Genomic DNA, 22,790 nt, shown 5'->3' with positions numbered 1-22,790 from the left:
AGTGCAGTTCTGAGAATGCGGGTTATCTGGATCTGCTGTCTTCGATAAGCTAAAAGGCTTTCCAGGAACCTGGCATACATAACGTAGCGTTGATGATCACAGAGAAAGCCTTTTAAATAAGTGTGTAAGGCTTCAGAATACTGTTCAGAATCATTGATTAGACAAGTTTGCCAGACACTACATACTTTTGTATACTTTGGGATTCCTCGGGGCCCTTCCTCTTTAGGGAAATGTGGAAGCATCATCTGTGATATATAGACAAACAGACAGTGAGGCAGACATGGAGACAGACAGAAAGATTAGATTAAAATCCTTCAAGGGAACGTATTGTGGAATAAACCTCTATGTAAAATTGGCTGCGGTTAATATTACAATATTACAGCTCAAAGTTCTTGCTAAAGCAATCAATGAATAACAGGCTGCACGCCCTGAAGCTGCCAGTGTTGTTGTTGTTGTTGTTGTTCCTGTTCTTTCATCAGCATGTGTTCTGCCCAACAAGAAGAGCAAAACATGCAGGATCGTGTGTGCATGAATATATCCAACAGGCCTACAGGGCCATCAGCCATCCCCGCATTGCATAATCAGACCATGGCGCTTTGTTTCTGCTGCTGGCACATCGCCAACTCCTGAAACAAATCACCTTGTTGGTAAAAACAGTATGGGTAACTTATGACCACTGGCCTGGACGCTCCGAACGTGTTGACTGGGACGAGCTCAAAACAGCAGAAAAGGTCACTTACAAATGTAAATGAATCCATAGGGCCGGGCAACATGTCGTCTTCACCATGATGCTGTGTATTATACCTTTTGGTTATTTCCCAAACTGACGTTTCCATGACATGACCTGGAAACCTTATACAGTATTTGTTGATCTCTTAAGGCTACCATCAGTTCCTGCTCAGTACCTTTGTATTTATGCATTTTCATTAATGTTTAAATCTCTTGGATCTCTGCTTCTATTGTGTCTTCAGTCCTTCTAAATCTAGCCTGTCCTGAACCTGTATATTTTATCAATTAGCATACCTCCCAGTTCCCCTCACACATCTAACCACCCAATAGCTCTAATGCCTTCACCTCAACACTAACGTTCTCCCTGTTGTATCACTCAGCTCACTAATCTGGATTCTGATCCGAACCCCGCTTTGTGACAATGTCAGTCGTAGAAAAAGTGAAACTGAACCAAACTTAAGTGAGTTTTAGAAATTTTAGATTTTAAATAGAATAGAATAGAATCTGGGTTCTTCAGATTACTCAAAACAGGCCAATGGAAACCAGAGTACCTCTGGGTAAGTGGACTGGTCCTGTAGCTTGATGCGAGCTGACATAACAGAGCTGGCAGTTAGCGTTCTCCTCCAAAAATGTTCAGCTGTCCAGCACTGACTCCCAGCACTGGCAGCATCATGTGATACAGCAGTCCTAGCTGGTGGGAGAGAACTGAGACAGCTAAATTGGGAAGATAATTAGTAAAAAATAAATAAGTAATAAATGAAAAACATTAATAGTGATATTGAATTTGATCAAGTTTTGCGTTTCACCTTCGCTTCAATATATCCCCAGTCCAGGACACTGTACCCACCTTCTTCAAGACTACCAGACTACTTGTCCAAGTGCCAAAAACATCCACACCCACATTACCACTCTACTGCAGCTCCTTCCATTATAATGAAGTAACAGCAGCAACTGCAGCACACTTGCCTGAGACTGTGCTAAGATCCAGATCAACATAGTTGTGAATTCTGTGATATATCTGCTGTAATGTAAATAGTCAGCAGTTTGGAACTAACTAACTACGCCCTGTGCCAAGCTTCAGCTAGAGGCATGTCAAGTCCCCAGCACTGGGCAGTGGAACAGAGGAGATTTTCTGCAGAGATGAAGCTCCATCCAGTATCTTTGCGATTAGCTGGAATGGAGTTTGTATTGCAACTAATCGTTCAACGTCAGTCCCTGACCCCTCTTGCGGCTGTATACAATCAAATCCTTACAGCAAGTAAGAAATGGCAGTGAGCACACCATAGCCCTAACAAGCTAATTAAAGTCTGAGACTATGGAAACACTTTACTTATACTCAACTACACTATTTGTCCAAATGTTTGTGGACACCCCTTCTAATGAATGCATTTACATAATTTAAGTTACACTCATTGCTGGCACAAATGTGCAAATGCACACACTCTGCTTGTCAAGTCTCTGTAGAGCATATGGGGTATAAAGCCCGCCCCCAGCATTGAGCTGTGGAGCAGTAGAACTGTGTTCTCTGGAATAATGGTTGGTGCTCCTGCTAGTACATGGGATGCGTTGGAGATGAGGTGAGGTGGTGATCATCCAACATCGTGTCACTTAATGCAATAAAATCCTTACAGTAATTTTTCTACCAGTAATCTAGTAGAAAGCCTTCCCTGGACAGTAGAGACAGCAACTCCAACAAAAGCAGGATAAACTCTTTTTAATAGACTTGATTTTGGAAAAAAGAATGAATGAGCAGACGCCCAATACTTTCATCCATGTAATGTATTTACGATAACAGACATTTTGACCAGGGGTGCCTAAATATTTGCACACCACTGTTGTGAACCAGGTCCCACAGATGCATTATTCTTCCACATAAAATAATATCTATAATAAAAGAATGCCACAGCTGTCTTGTGTGGCCACCACAGACCCCTTTTGAATCAGGGGTACTCGGCAGCACTGCAGGGAACCCAGCACGTGGCTTTTGTGTTTTTGAAACACAAGAAGGGCTTGAGAAAACAGGGGGGCTGGAAAGGGTACACGATTGAGTAGAGCAGAATGGGTCAGTTGCTCAGCTAATTACAGACAGCAGTAGGTTCTATACTGAAGGAGTGTGAAAGGCGGCCTGCGGGGTCATGTTCTCTGTGTGTTTAAGAAGGCGAGGTCCTCAGGCCTTGTCTTCGGCCACTGAAAACACAGCATCGTTTTCTGAAGACTCTATGAGGCTCTTTGCTTAATTAGGACCATGGCAATGTGGTTGTGCAATAGTGGAAGGGACTCAACACCACTAAAAACATGCAGCTACTCTAATGAAATCCATATAGATTTACTAATTTACCAATAAATAAAGCCTTAATAGCCTATATGACTAAATCTCTTATTCCCACTTATGAGTCTTACAAGTAAAACATAAAACTTTGATCTCCTTTTACATATTTTATGGATTTGTTTTATTAAATACATACATAAAATAATATGTTCCTTCTTTCTCTCTCTAGCAGTTTGACCAATGGTTGCATGTCAATGTGGGGGCATGTAGACCTGGTGTGGCGACAAAAGCACGGCTCAAAGACATGTGATGTGAAATCAATTTACACATAGAATATAAATATTGAAATCCCAGCTGGATGGAATTTTTACATCACAAAAGACAGACATATTTGGGAAAGTGTCCTGTATGCTCAGCCTAGCCTGACAACCCAGGAAAATTGATCTTTTTTGCTTTGTCATACTATTTAGCCATCGTCCTCTCGCCATTGATGTTGTATTAAGTCAGCTTTTAACGCTTTTTGTATGTACACTATATGTCCAAATGTTTGTGGACACCCCTTTTAATGAAAATTATTAGCTACATTAAGCCGCACCCATTGCTGAGACAGATGTACAAACGCACACAGACACAGCTTGTCTATAGAAGTACTGGCAATAGAATAGGACTTTGTAGAGCAGATAAACATGAACCTATTGGCACCATGTCTAATGCCACAGAGGGGTAGAGGGGTATAAACCCCCCCAGCATTGAGCTGTGGAGCAGTGAAGCAGTAGAGCGGTGTTCTCTGGAATGATGGTGCTCCATCCAATACTTTTGGAAGTTGGGGATGAGGTGGGGAGATGGGGATGAGGTGTAGTGGTGCTCATCCAACATCCTGACCTCACTAATTTTGTTGGTGCTGAATGCATTCAAATCCTCTCAGCAATGCTCCAAAATCTAGTAGAAAGCCTTCCCTGGACAGTAGAAACAAACACCCCAACAGAAGCAGGATAAACGCTTTTCAAATAGTCTTGATTTTGAAGGAATTAGCAGATGCCCCAATAATTTTGTCCATATAGTGTATATGGTAACAAACTTGCAAAAACATCCTGTATTTACAGCAGGGATTACAGAGTAAGGTGGTGTGGAATGTGAGAAGTAACATGCAGAAACACGCAACACATACAGATAACACACACACACACACACACACACACACACACACACACACACACACACACAAATGCAAACACACACTCCTGTGACAGACAGCAGCATATAGTAAGGGATTATGGCACTTGAAGGGAGTTGAATGATGTGAATGTTTGAAGAAAATTCATCCCTAGGGAAGCCCAAGACAGGTGTTAAAACCACACATCTGTACTGAGGACGTAAATAAAAGCAACTGAAGGATCCAGTCAACTTGAATGTATTACACAACACAGCCTAATGCTTCAGGCTACAGGTAAACATTTATTGCATCTTATAGTGGTTAAGACATTCATTTATTAGGCACTGTTGTCAGGAAGTGTAAAAAATAATTGCCTGTGAGGCATTGTGCGTAAGACAGGTGACAGACTTCCATCTTGTAAAAAAAACAAAAATAGGTTAATGCTAAGACCAAATATAAAATCTGAGCATCACACTATGAACTAATGAAATGCTATGCCAGGTTAGATATGCGAAACAGCCACTCACATTTCAGGAAACATACAATAACATCATACACAATTGCTCTTCCAATCAGAAACACTCAGATCATTCCATAAAAAAAATTACCTGTTACATAAACCTGTAAACATAAAAGTTTAATCCAGATTAAAACAAACTTAATAAAAACATAAACTGTATTAAAACTTTGGTTTAAAAGAAAAGAAAAGAAAAAAACAAACAAACAAAAAAAAACCAAAAAAAAAAACCTCAATAATTTGAAATAAAGGATGAAATTATTTGCATTGTGCGCAAAACAGGTTTTCAAATAAAATGTATGGTGCATAAATGCAAAAACAAAACAAACCAAAAAATTAAAAAAAAAAATGCTGCTCCTATTCATCTGTAAGGGAATTTGGTCGCTGGTACCATAGTGTCAAAGGCTTTAGGTTTAACAGGAATCAATGGAACCGTCTGCATGGACATCGTGACGACACGCCTGGAGAAGACTGGAGAAGACAAAAGCATATTTCAGGTTTTAGGTCAGGTGGATGTGTTGTGTGTTGTGTTCACACACATTAAACTGCTTTACTGTGAACTTACCCTACTTCTTATTTACGTACCTGTTTGAGTCTGTCTGCCAGGAAGCTCAGAACAGTCCTGTTATCTCCTCTGTATTTGGATCAAGGTCAATGTCATAGAAACAGGGTCGCGTTGGCAGGCCTGGCATGGTGCTCATCTGCATGACACAAACAGCAGCCAGTCAGAAAGCTATTTTTAAAAGGTGCTAGGTGTCTCAGTAATTTGCTAAATTAGTCGGGCTATTCTGAGATCATCTAACTGTGAAACAGCCTTTTATTTGTCTAGAGCACACAAATAATTAATTGTGAAGGGAGTCTAAAATGAGACTATCAAGGCTGTCTAAGCACACAGCCTGTTTAACACAAGCTTTTACTCAAGCTCATCGGCATGATAACCAGGCCTTTGTACGGCAGTGCTGCTGTACAACAATGCATGCTATATACAGTACTTAGTAAGAATGCTCAGTCTAAGAACCACTGGATAAAAATGCAAAATGTTCCCATGAGCAGAAAGAATTTAACAAAACATCAAGAAACACATGAAAGCATGCAAGTTAAGGAGCCTACAAACTTCAGTGAGGGGAAAACAGGAATGTCCAAAGCATATCTACTGTAATGGCCATGGCAGAAACTCACTCTGTAAATTATTTTAATGCAATTTAAATCAACAGTGCAAGTGGCTGATGGACACTCTTGCTTTTCACTAGTAAATAAAGACTGATCAGATTAAGCCTAATCCTTGACCAAACAGCACATTTGGACTAATGGACAGTGTTTTTAAATAAGGCTTTTGCCTCAGCTTCATGTTAAAATCTACTTTCTTACATGACCATTAGATTAGGTAATCTAGTTCTACATAAGGATGTAAATTCAACTGGGAAGAAACAGATTTAATTTAAGTCACATTCAATCCAGCTTACAAAACGACAGTATTAGTAGGAACAGTATTCTTTTCAACACCTTTCTGGAAACGTCTATATTAAGTCACATCATTAATTAACTTTAGTCTAATTCACTCTGGCTACAATGGAAATCAGTTCCTCAAGAACATGAACACCACTTAAGAGGACAAACTACTTCAACTCCACAGTACAGTCTTCAGTGGCACTAATATCAGTAATATCAGTACTCTTCTGTCAGTGTCTTCTGCACAACCTCTAAACCAGGTGCAAAGGACAAAACCTCTATTCAGTCTATACGTCAGCAGGGTAAGCACCCTTTCTCCGAAAAACAGAAGTATCAGAACGTTTACATAGTGATCCAGAACTTTCTGTTTCCCTACAGTACAAACATGAGGTAAGATACAGGCAAACGCCCTAATTTATTCATAAATTCAGTCATAAACCATGAAATGACTAGTAAAAATGTCATCACATGATCGGCCAATAGGTAAGACATTGCTTGGGAGATGATGCAAGTGTATTTTCCTCCCTCCCACACAGTAAAGAGGACAGGACGGCCTAAAAAAGGATCTCCAAGCATCACAGTTGGCTAGTGGATTGAAAGAGCTGACCACTCTTATATTTGTTGTGTTTATTTTTTTCATTCAGCACCACAAGAAAACATGACTACTGAATGGTGTAAAGAGTACACGCTTTTCTTTTCTAATAACATATGTTGAGTGTCAGTACCTAATATTTAATTGAATGTAATATTTAATATTTAAAACTACTAAATAAATATAATAATATCCTAACTTTAGTCATATTTAGCTCCCATTCACTAGCTTCCCACGAGACAAGCCATCCACTTCTTTTCAAATTGCAAGCAACATCATCGGACATCCTGAACTTTGAATATGCTTGGGGAGAACACTAACTGCCAGTTTTGTTACATCAGCTAACCAACACCCACACTAGCTAGCATCACGTTGCGTGACGAGGGGTGGGGGAGGGCAGTCCTACCCTCTCATATACAGCTAGGGGCCAGGTCTCGTACTGGTGATGTCCATATGATGGGCTCAATGCTCAATACTAGATGGTTACTCCACTTAGAAGGCATAAAATTAACCAGTTTTAATTAAAGGTCTTCATATATTATGAGAATCTAAGTACGTTATCATGCTCCAACACTCTACTAACAAGCAACTAACTAACTAACTATCCCACCGGAGGAAACACACCTCGAACATCAAAACATCTCCAGAGTATGAGTGTGTTCAGTTTCAGGAGAGATTTGTTCCAGAATTTGAAGGGGTCACGCTTTCCTCTATAATATCTGAGCCAGGATTTTCTGATCCAGGATTTTCTGTTCAGACATGCCATTTCTAGAATTTTCTTTTATTTGTAATTGTGTGTCTACTACAGCACTGCTGAAAGAAAAAATAAAGGTGCTTCAAATGATTAAGAGTGTAAGATATGTGTAAGCTATGTTCTTTAGACGTTTTGCTCATTTTCATAAAAGATGGAAAAACATCTGGTGGGCAATGTATGCACAAGAGCCTCAAATTTTTGTCATGACTTAATATCACTGTAAACTGGGCCAATTTAGACCCTGCCTGGAAATGCTCTCCTTAATGATTTAAACAAGTCTGACGCAAAAAACCCAGAACCCAATAACACGTTAATGCTATTTTGACAAGGGTATAAAAGCCAAAGAGATTTCAACAAGACGGAAAAGGTCACGAGCAGACAGAGCAGATGGTCAGAGCATTATTGATTTCACTGAACATACCTGACAGAGTCAGCTACACTTGCTTCAGTCTTACTCTGTGCCACTAGCTATACCAAAAGCTGGCATGTCTACAGCATTTCATTAACACTAGAAATGTCTTGAAAACATGCAGTGCTAAGATAGAGACTTCATATTTAAGTACATTACGGCCTCATTTGTTTAAAAGTTCTCTGAAATCCAGCTCTGCTTATGCCCTGGCTATGGATTTCCCACATAGTGATGCATGCACTTGGATTGTACATTTAGCTCTTAAAAGAAAAGTAGGTCAAAACAAAGTCCTGCACCAGCTTGAAAAACAACACCAATTATGAGGAAATCTGGTTACTTCTAAAAAGTTTCAGACTGGCAGACAACTCCCAACTGCAACAATCAGACTGCCAAAACATCCAAATGACTTCTATTTTTAAAAATGTGCTAGGTGTCTCGGAGATTAGCAAAATTACCTTGGCTATTTTGAGATTATCCAATTGTAGCATGAAGCAAATAAAGCAGCAGTATTCTATTTGTATAGAGGACACGATCACACTTAAGTATAAACAGGTTGTCAAGACCTTTTCAGAGCGTTTCCTTTTTTCAACATAAGCAAAAACGTCCTTCTACATCACCATGGTATAGTAATGATGTATACGCAAATGGTTCAGGCCTGTTAAAAAAAAAAAGACCTGTTACAATATAGTAGATACAGTTTAACTGATGTCCATCTTTCCCTTCATAATAGAGCCCAGATTCTAAGACACCAAAACAAGAGGAATTTAATTTAGATACACTTTAAATAAAAGGCAAATTTGTGCCCAACTTAACTGGATGAAGAAGACTTGCTATCCTACCATTAGGGCTTACTTTTAGAAGCCTGTCTTGTGGTGGTTGGTTAGGCACACATTTGCCTAGAATTCCAATTTAACCAATCCAAGTTCATCATGAGACAGAAATTGCAACTAAAACTAGTTAAAGCCAGCCATCTTCACTCTACACTCAACTGTTGAAAAACATCCATTCACCACACTTTCCAATTTAAATCCTAATAAATGCCCCTCTATGATGTAGTTTTTAGACCCCCCCCCATGTTAGTAGTTATGGCTGTGATTGCAGTCAGGATTTCATCATCACTGTGGAGGTATTCTCAATAGTTGTTTAAGATATTTGCACAAAAATGCATGAATGAAATGTTTAAACACAAAAAGGACAAAAAGAAACTAGCCTGTGAATTAATTAACTGATTGTGAAAAAGAGTCGTAGCCCTGTACTATACGACTATGTGGGTACCATTTCAGTGCCATTACTGGATGTTTCTTCAGGGTCATGAAAATCCTTTTACTCTGGTCAAAAACAACAAATTCAGTGGAGTCAGTGGTCATCTTCCAAACTTGATTGCATAAAAAGAGAGCATACCACAAATTAAAATCAACTGACTGGATAAATGTGAGCCGTGGGCAGAGGACGGCGAATTACCTTAATGAAATTTCATCGTTTAAAGAAAGAAATGGAGGCCTACAGCATGTGAACAGTACATCACGGGTCCAGAAAACAAGCCTCATCCAGCAAATGGTTATACTTAACTATGGACAATGCACGGATACACCACACAGGAAGAACAAAAGCCATTACAGCCATCGTTTTGTCCAAGGTGAAACCTCTACAGTTTTGTAGAGGAGTCCATGTCTGAAGAAAGGTAGTTCAAGGTTTGAAGGAGAATGTAAAAGTCGGCTGTTTCCTAAATTATAACTGGTGATATGGCTTAGGCCTGACTTGCACAGATCATGCTGTTTTGGAGGGTCTAAGACAAAACACATCAGAGCCTTTGAAGCACTTAGGGTGTCCAAACCTTCGCACAGCCCATATTGATTGATTTCTTTTTGTTACAAAACACAAGTAACATGGGTAACTGTACATTAGGATTTTCTGAAAACACTGTATTTTATGTTTGATGGGCTAAATGACATTTTGAGAAGAAGCAAACACTGCTTCTGTAGCCAAACTGACCAAAGCTTCTGCATTAGGGGAGCAATGAGAATTGTAACATTCTGCTCCTCAGCTTGAACGTTGCCTTTGATGAAGCTCAACAAACACAGCCTTGTAGTCTAAATGCTTAATGATGTGACCCTTGGTCAAGTAGACATTTGGTCTAGTGGACATGCCATTAGGATGGTCTTCCTGATTCCTCAATTTTTCTCTCCTCAACTTAAAAGCCTCCTTCATTCCCCCAACTTTCTGCAGATCAAAGAACAAATGTATTTCGACTTTGGCTCAAACAGAGGCTGAAATTGGAATTATCTTGAAAGGGAGATTTTGCTCATGCCTAATGACTTGGACACTGTTTCCAGCACATGTTGGACAGAGTTTAAAAGCATGGCAAAGCAGTGAAACAACCAAATTGTCCCGGACTCAGACCTCAACATTAGCTGGGCACTCTTTGTTTATAGACTTATTAGAGTAAACAAGCTTCTGAGTAGAGGAAGGGGCTGGGTTGATGACCAATTTCCTGGTGAAGGATACAGCCCCTACCAGCCCAGTACAGAAAGAGATCAAAAACTGCACAGCCGAGAATCAAAGAGTCTCAGAGAGATAGAGAAAGAAGTGTTTTGTACATCTTTGAACAGAATCATTTGTCTCCATTGTGTTTCTGCAGTGATGCTATTCAGAGACTCACCCGAGAGATGTTAGAGAGTGACCTCTCAATGGAGCAGGAAATCATCCCTCAGATCAGCATTTAGCAATTACATCACCTTATTATTTTAGACCATGACAACAACCCGACTAAAACTGGCCAAATTGGTTAATATTAGGGTCATATTTCTAAACTAAAAGATCTAAAAGTAATTTGTAAGTTATTATACATTAATAAGCTACACATTAGGTAATAAGGTTATTTATAAGTAGCTTGTTTATAATCATACTACACTCAAGAAAAGTGCTGGATTGGACCCAGTTTGGGTCACAGAACACACTGAAATATTACTGTGTTTGTTATATGAATAAACAAACACACTGTAATTAAAGCTGCAGTAGGTGAGCTATTTTAGTGTCTTTGTGGTCTCTCTGGCTTCGGCTGCTGATGGCCGTGATCCTTGGGCCATGGTGACAGCACCTTAGTCCACTGGACCACTCCGAGTCCTAGGTCACAAAGACAGATATCAGTTATCAAAACATTTGCTTCTAAAAACACTTGAAGCTCAATAATAGTAACCATGTTCACATCGGTCCTGATCATGACATCAGTGAAAAGAATCCGATGTTATCATGGGTCATCGAACGTACTGACACAAATGGATCTCCATTTACTCACACTGGCAAGACCATTATGAGACCAATCATTACTCTTACTCCTGAGACCAAGCCATGCACTACGGCTCCCGGAAACAAACAAACCATGCTTAATTGAGCCGACAAGCATCCAGTGGCTATTGTGCCTCCCTCCCCTTGGCAAGGCAAACAACAAAAGTCATCAAATGCTGAATAAACTGCGACTACGTTTAAGGAGAAGTATGTAAATGATGATAGCAATGCACCAACCTGCATGGTGACCATACCTACCGTTTGAGAGGGTTTAAGTATTTACTAGAAGAGCCACAGCTAGGAAAGGCCTAAAAAAAAAAAAAAAAAAAAAAAAAAAAAAAAAAAAGTCTACTGTTTTCCAGGCTTCTTAAACGAGGCTGTGAACTTTCATCCATTAAGCTAATGGATTAAATCTTTGTGGCTCCAATGCTAAACCCATCCCATTGGAATTTATTTTATGTTCAGATGTGGAGTCAAGAGACAATAAAAACTTAATACAATCTGAAAATTCCCACAATGATGGGCCTGTTCCTAAACTTTGAGATCTATCTCATGTGCCTGCTGGAACACAAAGGCGCACGGAAAGCCCTACTTCTGTTTTTGCACCCAGGCAAGAAATCCCCCTATTATTCCCAAAGACAATACTCCATTATCAGGATACGCACTCAAGGAGATGATGTTAAACAATTAAAAAAAAAAAAAAGAAAAGAAAGTCTGGGGCCCGAGTATGTGTCGCTGTGCTACTCCAGCTGCATGATGCAACGCTTGTCTTCTAGGTCAAAGATAAAAAGCAACATGATGAACAACAGGCCACTGGTCAGGCTCATTTGCTGTACCTCACTGCTGCACAAATCAAATTAGCAAATTAGATTAGAAAAATTAGCAAATTACAAATACAAAACGTGCCCATGATACATAGGAAACCACACTATTCATGCTGCTCGCATGAATAAGAGTGTGTACTGACAATTCAGCTTGATTTAAAAGCTGGTAGTTTCTTAACTAGCGTGGTTGGACCAGGGGCAGGGGTTAGAACACTGGGTTATTAATGACAGGTTGTGGGTTTGATACCTGGGTTCACCAGTTGCCACTGTTAGACCATTGAGAAAGGCCCTTAACCCTTTTTGCTTCCCAGGCATCACAGCAGAGGCTGCACCACTGTGCTGACTGTACTACTGTGTGTGTATGTGCATGTTCACTGTATGGATGGGTTAAAGGCATCTGTGTCGAACACCAATGGGGAATGTGGTTGTCTATGGGCTTCTCTGTTCATACTTTGTCCGGTGTAAAGAACAAATGCCAGATTCATAAGTTAAAGAGGTTTTTTGCACGACACTGTCACTTCAATGGATCTGTGGCATTAAACCCAGGCTCAACCTGGCACTGCCCTCCTTACACTGTGCTCCAAGTTTATATGTTCAGTCTTGCCATCAGGTGCTTCGGTCCTTGGTCTTTTAGACTCCTGTCTTGTCTTTTCAAAATGCTATATACATAAAGTTGGCTCACACAGTTGATCGGAGTATGAATGCAATATTTTTTTGCCTACTGCAGAAATATACAGTTAGAAACTTCACACAAAGAAAGAAAGGCCTTCTGACAACCTATCGTTTTAAAGTTATGCCTATAGCCTACACTATGGTCATAAACAGATTTAAATAGTCAACAGGGCTTAATGTTAATGTGTGGGGAGGGAGGGAAGAAAGGAAGGAATGGCATGAGGTTAAGCTAGGAGGAATACAGTCATTACAGTTTTGCTTGTACAGCATCTTAAACTTCTTCCCCACAGCACAACGTGTCATTTCGCTGGGCCAGTTTATGCTACACGATTACATCTGTTACAGCACACAGAGATAAAATGTGAGTGGAAGCAGAATTCCTTGAGCTTTATTGTTCTCTGGCTGAACCTTCCCGCACATATCTTCAGAATGACATCATGCACTTCCTAAAGCTCCCTCCACCTCGCCGTCCCTCAGGGGCCACTGATCACTGGGGAGGGTCACATACGTACTGACCAAGATGCAGAAGAGGAACAAGTGTTGCTCTACTGTAGCAATTAAGGTGGCACTGAACATGGGTTTTAATGGCTAATTCAGATTTCACTCCAGTCAAATTGGCTGATGCTGATCGATGTTTATTTGCCAGAGGGAGTCTGCCTTTACTCAGACACGTATACGCACAGACATTACAGAATGCAGTCTTCACAGTCAGAAATACTTCCATGCAGCTGACACGTGGCAAAATACAGCAACAGCATTCAAATGCAGTAAGCACACAATGTTCCTAACTGGCTCACATTATTGTAGTCGTATTAGCAAGACTGTAAACTAGGCAAACACTGTGAACACAGTGCAGTGGATCAAAACAACTGATTTCCTTCAAATATCCATTTAACCATATAGCTGAATATTAATTTAGCCTCTGTTCATTTACTGTCAACTAAATCAAACATCAGCTTCTCTAATATAATTACACCTTATTACATTAGGACTAAACACAGGAGGAATGACATCCTCATTTAAATCTCAATTACTGCCATTCAGACATGCAAGCCAAGGGAATCTTTTTGGTTTCAGAAGTGTGGGGATGCAATGAATTTGCACTGTTGTGTAACGGTGTTGTAATGCTGGCAGAATGCAATACTCTTTCATTATGGTCAAGTTTGGCAGGGAAGACAGTCAAAAACACTCCTAAGACCATTCACTCGACCTGGTTTGAGTTTTAGTTAGCTGTGGTGTTTAGCCTGCTATCGGTCTTATCTAAACCTAGATAGTCCGCTACGTGTCCAAACGCAGCAGTCACTTGACTTTGCTTTCTCAGGGAAAAGTTTTTAGCGTCAACACTTGTGTCTGTAGCTCAATAGTTATTCAGAACATTAGTCAGCCAGACTTGAATTTATTGTGTGGTGAGTAGATTGTTATCCTGCTAGATAACTGAGCTAATGCCAACCAGGTTCTTTCTTCTGATTCAGAGCAGCTTAACATTTGTAACCGTCAGACAATGTGAGCATTTACTGTGCTTGTTCACTTAGTTTGCCACCAGTGAGTGAACCAAATACGTTATTACTGTTTACCACTGTAATATTTTGAGACAGTATGAGAGTATGGGGGGGGGATAGACCCGACCAGACCGTCCAACACTAGGTGGCATGACAGGGTTTTCTCTAACTAGAGACAACAGGGCGACTGACTGACTCAAATGCAATAGCATATGGCAATAACCATTTTCATAAAGATGGTCAGCGCACTGTGCTGTAGTGCTCTCTCTTAAGTAGTGATGGTAAGCTTATGTCTTGGGTCCGAGAACATTTCCCAGAAATGCCTCGACACCAAAGGGGTTCAAAAAGTAAAAACAGAAAAGGAAAGAAAAAGGAAAGATCAAACAGTCAAACAGAGAAACAGGAGCACAGGGAAGGCTGAGAGAACTGGCAGGGTAGTGGGTAGAGGCAAAAGGTCATGGGTGCCGGCAGTTGTGGCCAGCAGCAGCTCTGCGGAGATGAAAGAGCAGGGCCCAGACCCCATCCCAGTATGCAGCGGGGCGTTCACCTTGCCCAGCCATGACCCCACATCCCAACACAGCCAGCACACAGCCCGGAAACACACTTCCTTACCCCATGCCTGGCCCACGCAACAACTACACACACACAGCCCTATATTGGGTCAGTACAGGGGTAACAGGGATTCAGTCATGGTGGGCTCTCTGAATAAATTAGGACATGATGCAAACATTAAGCAAGTAAAAATTCCAATATCCAGGAAGATTAATTTCCTATAGTTTCTAACAGAATAGTATTAGTTTATAGGGCCACATCATGAAAAACAAAATTTTCCTTGTCTGAAGTAATAACAGTCTGAAGTAATAATTAGAGATGCACCAATCCGGATATTGGTCCTGATGCAACAAAATAATCTGGATTGGATTGGATAATTAGGCCAATCGACGGGACCAAACCATTTACAGAACCTGATTCCTGCTCCTTGGATATTCTAGGTATTTGGAGTAACATACAGACATGATGCACCTTTAATAACAAACAGCAAAACTAACCCCAGTGCAGTGCCCTCAACCGGTCGTCAACTATCAGAGTAATCCAGCTCAGAAAACATGGCTAAAATCCACACACATAGCCTTCAGCAGCCTGCTTTGTTTACTCAAGAAAAACGCAGGGAGGAGCGGCGAGCGGTGGATCTCTCACACGCAAACACACATGTAGGCAGACACGGCCGAACACAAGTGTCCAAAATCAACTGATATGTTTTTTTATTTTCACTATATATCAGTAAATTAAAGACTTAAATACCCAGTCGCCGTTTTTCCATCAATGGTATGGGATCGGTATCTTGTATTGTATATAAACAGAAAAGTTGGATCAGTGCATCCCTAGTAACAAGGTTTCAACTTGTAAAGAGGACTCCCTAATCCATATAGTCCATATCTGAAAATTACACTGTAAACACAGCCTGTTTTGACAACCAACACATTTACATATCCCCATTTCATATTCCTATTCAAGCTACCTCAGTTTAGCACCACTCATTAATACTGCAGTTCTCAGGAGTGTTTCCACTCTGGATAATGTGACACAGAAGAGCCAATAAGAACAGAGCTCATTGTCTTATATTTGTCTTAATGGCAATAGTCTGTTTGTTTCTAAGGGATGAAATACAAATGTAAGTGGACTTCAAGGTAAACGATAAAATACAGGGCAAATATAGGATTTGGGCCCTTTTATCAGTGCTTTACAGTTTAGCCATCACAATTCTTGAACTCAAACAGAAAGCATAATGTCAGCACAAATAATTCACCTTAAAAATAGGTTAATAACAAAGTCTGAAACTTTCATTCTTAAATAAGAGCGAATGTAATGCACAGAATTAACAGTGTAGGAATGAGTGAATTAAATAAACATGTACAAAGTGTGTGACACATGTGACATAAACAAATAGCGACGCTGACCACATGTGCGTGTTTAAAAGATGGAAGAGTAATAAAAATGTAAACAGTGCTACATGGAATGCAGGGAGCAGGATTCCAGCCATGCCAAGGCCGGAACAGAGGCATGGAGAGGTCTACAGCATTCCAGCTGGGTTTAGGGAAAAAACAAGAGAGGACGTCGGAAGACCCCAGGGTGTAGTGTATGGCTGTATTAATGAAAAGCACACGCTGAAGGGCCGTGCCACTCAAACACCACACTGACCTCACTTCACACAATCAAAATACAGATGGTAAGGGAGTTGTTTTTACAAGACTTGGCCTAACCTTTTGTTCTTTTGATCATGCACCCCAACCCTGAACATGGCCTAGTAGAGCTTCATTTAAAAGATGGTATCACCCAAACCACACTGGAAGCAAATCGGGCAGACCAATCTGCGTGCCTTAGGCCAGGCAATATTGGCCATCAGGAGAAACAACAGAGAGGTGAAAGAATTTCTTCACAGTGTTTTAAAAATTCTCAGCCAGGTCACAGATCACAGGTGGAACCTGAATTCTGGAACCAATTAGCAAGCACAACAAAAACAACTGACTTCAATTACTGTCCAATAAACTATCGAGGGGCTGAACGAGAGGCTAGCACTGATATCATGAGCACATTTTGAGTGTGAGACAGAAATTAAGTTTTCAAGTTGACTTCAAATTAAGTCGAACTAGTTTCCACTTAAATTATATGTGAATATAAACTTCCATTGAACAAAAGCTATCAAACTAATCTAGGGAAACAAGTGTAGCATCTTAAACCCATGCGGAAGATCTGGCAAAGCAGAAGACAATTAAGTCCTTGTCTGTCTCTGTCTGAGGGTACTGTGTGATTTTAAAGGATTCACTCTGCCAAAACAACTGGTCATAAACTACAGTTACAGTTATACTGTATGTCGACCAAATATGTTTATTCACTGCTGTAAACAGATATTCCGTCCACCATGTTCCGTTCTGGCCATAGGCAAAGTGTTATTGACATGCCAATTTTCATTGGCACTGTAAAGTTCAGGGGTAAAGGTACTAGAGGGGTGAAAAGACAGCAGAGCATTGAGAAACACCACTGGAACTGAAAAGCCCTAGCACATCATGTCAGTTTTATGTGGAGTGAAATGCTATTACCGTATTTTATGAACATGGCCCATTAAATCAATAGGCTAAAAAAAAAAAGAAAATAAGTGGCAGAGAGAGAGAGAGCGAGAGAGAGAGAGATTAAGTCAGTTACGAGCATATTACTTACTGTTCCAACCAGTGGGTAGATAAACCCCGCCCCAATGCTGGCTCGGACATCTCTGATTGGCAGAACGAAACCGGTGGGCACGCCCTTTTTGTCAGGCATGTGAGAGAGCGACAAGTGGGTCTTGGCCATGCAAACAGGCAGGGTGTTAAAGCCCTATGAGGACAAACCACATGCAGGTAAAAACAGCTGCTTAACCAATATGCTAAAACATTAGCACAAATTCAAAAAATCAGTTTATAGTTAAATGTCCAGCAGATGTAGAAATAAGTACTCTCCTATAAATTAACCAGTCAACCAGTTAAACAGATTGATTTTAATGGTTTAGCCATAATTAATGAAACATATGACATCAGAAAAACTGAAGGCAAATAAATAAATAAACAAATACATAGGCAGACTGCCTTTCGTTGGTATTACCATGATAACTCAATTGCAAGTAGAAAATGTAATGGAAAGTGCATTCCTGTAACCTTCTCACCTGTTGATTGTAATACTCAATCTTAGCTTGGGCTTCAGACGACAACTCGATGTCATCAGCCCCATAAACCTTCTGTGCGATTGTACGAATCTTCTCCACTATGGGTGTCTGGGGGGAAACAAAGTTGTTTTAAAACACATGCACAACTAAAGGGGGAATAAAAACCACCAAACCAAAACAGCTCTTGAGGGGGGGGGGGGGTCTTTTGATGCTCATAAATCTTCATTCCCTAAAGTCAGATTTCCAGTGTCCGGAAGGTTAATCAGATAACAGGGACAAGCAGAAGATTGGCGTGAAACTTCGCCTTTTAAATGGGATCACTTAATCAAAGTCACAACTTCCCAAACCCACTAAGTCTAACTCAAACCAGCTGATGTTTTTTACCATCACTTTAAAAAGTCAAACGGAAGTGTTCGGCCTCTGACTCACACAGGGGGATATTGATGTATGCATAAATCACAGGATTAAAGAAAGTGCTTTTTAAAGAAATGTGGGGATTACTTATTCATGAGCCAAGACCTCTGCAACAGGGTTTAAAACTACACTCTCTTAACATAAGGGTGCTTTAAGGCTTCTTTGAGCAATGCCATAGCAGAACCACTTTTGGTTCCCTATTTGAATAAGACATGCTCACAAATCAGGTACTCTTTGGGTCTGACTGCTGCTGTACCCAGATTCCATCCAAACCTACATAGAATAGGCAGTAAAACATTTGTAAAAGGGATTCTATAGCAGAGTGCACCAACAGCATAAACCAAGCAACTCGGACAGCTTCTTCTATCTACCTAACACACATCTCCAAATTCCTATGCTCATTTCATTTTTCCAGGATGAAGAGGCGTTTTTTGTTTGTGGTGTCAACGGCACCAAATTAGCGGCACAAAATGATTGCTCTTGAGGCCCCTGCAAGCTTTCTTTTCTGACCATCTTTAAGCTGGAGAGTTTTAACACTATACTGTGCATTGATTTCACATGCCTCATTTATGAGATAAGCCTACTGTGGCTATTTAACATGGCCTACACAATTAAATTCACAAAGGTGTGCTACATATCTCTATAGGCTGCCTGTGCTTTGCGCCAACATGACTAAAGCTGATTCGGTCAGCTGGTGCTGTAGATCATCCAAGAACGGTTTAACACACACAGCACAACAGAAAGCCATCAACACTTAAAAGGGCTGCAAAATCACGATCCTTACAAAAAAAAACAAAAAAACAACAAAAAAAAAAACATAATAATAAAAAAAACAGTACAGTTGTGGTCTAAAGTTTACATACACTCATCATGGACACGAATGTCATGTCAATATTATACTTTCAATGATTTCTTTGAACTACTGTTTCAGGGGTTCCTGGGGTTTAATGCCTCACTTTTACTACTCCAAATATCTTTGCCGCATCTGACCACAACACTTTCCTCCCGAAGGCCTTTTCTTTGTCCTTGTGGTCAGCTGCAAACCTTAGTCAAATTTAAAGCAGAGACTTCCTTCTTGGATGACAGAATCCACAGCAAAGTAAAACTCGCTTGTATTTGGCCAGCCATGCCAATTGTGGTTCTTGGGTTGTTCATGACCATTTGAACAAATTTCCTCTCAGCTGAGGGTGACTGCTGTGGTTTTATTCCAAAACTTGGCAAAGTGGATGCACTTCCCAGTAACTTGTATCATATAGAATTGTATTTATATAATTTACATAATAATTTAACTTTGATCTTGGAATCTGCTTTTGATAAGAAATTGCTCCAAGATAAGCTCCTGACTCCCTGAACTTTCCCACTGTGCTGAGTGTTGGTCAATCCAATGTACGGTCACACTTGTTTTTGGAAACAGAGAATCTACCAGCTGTAACCAATCAGGATCACTAGCAGAATGTTAAGGGGTCTTGGTAAATGAAAAGACGCTGAAACTTTCAACACCACTGAGTTAATCATTTTAGTTTTTTGACTCTGGGTTGATTTCAGAAATCCCACAAAAAACCTGAGCACCAAATTTTAGTTTTTTTGTCCTCTACTTGAGATGTGCATTATACAAAAATCTGTCCTGGAAAAAGTTTACAACAATTTATTGCCCTGACGTTTAGGACCATGATGAGTGTACCCTAGTCTCGAACTACAAATTGGTACAAATCCTGGTACTGTATAAACTCTACTAGATAACAAGTCTTGAGATCAGTTACTTAATAATAAGCCTTGCATTTATATGGTTAACAAATGCTGATATCGTTTCAACAAGTGGCTTTGTTAAGCAGGGCCTGTAGCTTCACCTGCAGGCTGTAGAGGAAGCGGAAATGATTGTCCTGTGCCGCCGTTTCCTTCACGGCGCGAGCCAACTCCACAGAGCCCCGTCCACCGCGAGCCCAGTGATGACATGGCACAGCGGCAGAAGCCCCAGAAGCCTCTGCGATTCGGCACACCAAGTCAATCTCTGCCTCCGTGTCGGTCCTTCAGAAAGAGCAAAATAAGCACAAGCATTTAATAAGATAAACAGCAAAATACAAATAGCAGCTAAATGAATCTCACACACAATCAGCGTCATGAGATACAATCTGCTTTCCTTACTTAAAGACATTGAGAGCCACTACCACCGGAACTCCAAACAGCCGAGCGATCTCAATCTGCTTCTTCAGATTACTGCAGCCTTCAGAGACCAGCTGTAGATTCTGAAAAGGAACAGGTGTAAAATAGAAAAATATGTAATCATGATAAAACCAGTGAGGGGAATTTCAAGCATTTCAATGTCTATAAAACATACACTGCATACTTTCAGCAAAGCCAATATTTTTTAAACCTTGAGGGAAAAAAAAAAAAAAGACTTATTTAGCCATGATATCCTTTTTAGGAAAGAGACACCGATCAGAGAAACAGACTTGACTGTTCCACAGGAATTTGGCCCTTTAAATCAGTGCTTTTTCCAACACTAATAAATTACACGCAACACATTTTATGTAAGGTGGTAGAAACAGGAAACCAGTCGTTTCATCCCATTGCTTTTAGTCACACCACTTTTTTTTTTTAAATGTCTTTTCTAAAATCTCCTCATCACAGAATACTAAATGCAGTATTAAACATCGGCTTTCCAGAACCAGAATTAGCTCAGACATTTAGAAGTCAGTCATTTTCTTCTAGTGACTTTTATATAACCACAGAAACAGGACTGACTGCTGAGGCAGCTGACTGACAAGGACAGGAGTGTATTTCCATACATGGTTTTGGCATCATGGGTAAAAACGGGTAGCAAAAAAGGTTCAAACACAGTCAAAGCACTAGAACCACAAAAATTAAGTTAGGTTTTTATCTAAACTGCTTGGTCTCCTTCTGAGAACCCTCCACACTGCTGAGGGCTGTGAATTATGTCTGTTAATGGTGCTTAGGGCATGCCAAAGAGCACTCACTTAATTTAAACATGCCTGGATCAGGATTTTTTGCAACCATAATGGTTTACAACAGACATCACTTGGGCTGCAACTCACAATTACGAAGATAAAAGTAATTTAGTTAAATTTCCTCTTCAATAAACATTTGAACTATTACCTAATCACCAAAAATGTACTTTAAGTTGCGTCAACAACAGAAATCTATTCCAACACACCCCCTCCGCATAATAGAGGTATTCAAAGTATTGCAAGGCTCAATATTACACTGAGAAGTTCACAAGCAGCATTGAAATAAAATCCATCAGTCTGCCTAAACGGTTTTAATGGTTTTGTCATAGGGGTGACGCCTTCACTTAAAGCCATGTCCACAGCACAACAGCGTGGACAGCCTTCATGGAGGATTAGAGGTGAAAGCACAACGACAAGACTCATGACCCTTAAGCCTTAGCCAAGTTCTCTGACCGCGGGGCTGCCACCTCCTGCAGCTGGACATAACAGAGTGCCTTCATCAAAAGGATGAGTCCATTTAAGGACAGATGTCCTCCGCCAGGCCTTTGAAGGGGTCACCCCTCCCATTAAGCCTTCCGGAAGGCACTTCCTGCTCTGCTTTACAGCCACAGCATCCTTCGCTGCCCTGCACCGGCAGGACCGGCACCCTGAGCCCAGGAGACCGGTCTGGTGCCTTCTGCTTCTCGTTAAGGAACCACACAATTAGCTTAAGCGCCGCAGTTATTTTCTCAGCTGGGGCTGCTTTAGAGAGGCTGATGGAAAGCAGGCAGTCGTCTCTCTCCACCACTACAACTCCCTTCGGACCGTCGCCTCTACCTTCAGCAAGTCAGGTTATATTTACCCTGCTAATTAAATCACACCAAACTACGTTAGGGAGGATAAAGCATCGCAAGGGAGGCCCGGAGAAGAGGTCTGGTTGTTTTCAGAGACATACAAGGTCAAATACTCTATTTAAATAAAAATGTCACTTGCTAGTAAAATGTTTTTAACATGAAATAAATGAAAAGAAAAAGGTTTTGATTATTTAAGGCAGAAAATGGTAACATATGATTGCTACTTATATGATTGCTACGTATGTGTTCAGGTAATGTATTCAAAAAAAGAAGAAGTAATTGAGTGTTTATTAGAGATCAGAGGCTTAGGATAGTATTTGTGAAATGACAATGCATTGGTTTATGATATTATACTGTGTAATAAGCTCAATAATAAACTTCCATCAGGAAATGGTTCTCCAATACCACAATTTCACATTTAAGAGAATTTGCCTTATGAAACATCATGTCATTTTGTGAAAACTGACATATGCTTGTCATAAATACTCATGTACTGCTTGTTAAATGCTCCGTGATACTCACGTATGGGCATTATATAGTTCCCAAGGAGACTGCCTTCAAGTAGGAGTCACAGATGAAGGGTTCAATTTTAACACATATTAATTGACTAAGAAAATACAAGGGTAGACTTTCTGACAGACTTTCCAAAGTAGTCCCCCTCCAGCGATTTTTTTCTACTTATAATGCAGTGTTTAGGGTTATAATATAAGTAGCATAATACAAATTTAAGT

The 22,790-nt window shown here is 40.3% G+C and overlaps 1 protein-coding gene across 1 annotated transcript in view; it reads right to left on the bottom strand.

The window, feature by feature from the left end:
- Nucleotides 1–4,891: 4,891 nt before the first annotated feature.
- The window catches only part of mthfd1l (methylenetetrahydrofolate dehydrogenase (NADP+ dependent) 1 like), a 43,339-nt gene continuing 25,440 nt past the window's right edge, over nt 4,892–22,790 (bottom strand). The window contains exons 23-28 of the mRNA XM_072685661.1: nt 20,403–20,503; nt 20,108–20,285; nt 17,847–17,954; nt 17,369–17,521; nt 5,254–5,369; nt 4,892–5,139 (exon numbers count right to left, since the gene is read on the bottom strand). Of these exons, the coding sequence (XP_072541762.1) occupies nt 5,280–5,369; nt 17,369–17,521; nt 17,847–17,954; nt 20,108–20,285; nt 20,403–20,503 (630 nt within the window). The 3' untranslated portion in view covers nt 4,892–5,139; nt 5,254–5,279. The remainder of the gene's footprint in view (nt 5,140–5,253; nt 5,370–17,368; nt 17,522–17,846; nt 17,955–20,107; nt 20,286–20,402; nt 20,504–22,790) is intronic.

The sequence above is a fragment of the Salminus brasiliensis genome, chromosome 1, assembly GCF_030463535.1.
Source record: "Salminus brasiliensis chromosome 1, fSalBra1.hap2, whole genome shotgun sequence".
NCBI lineage: Eukaryota > Metazoa > Chordata > Actinopteri > Characiformes > Bryconidae > Salminus > Salminus brasiliensis.
Note: the sequence above shows the minus strand (reverse complement) of the source record. Positions and strands in the feature narration are given on the sequence as shown.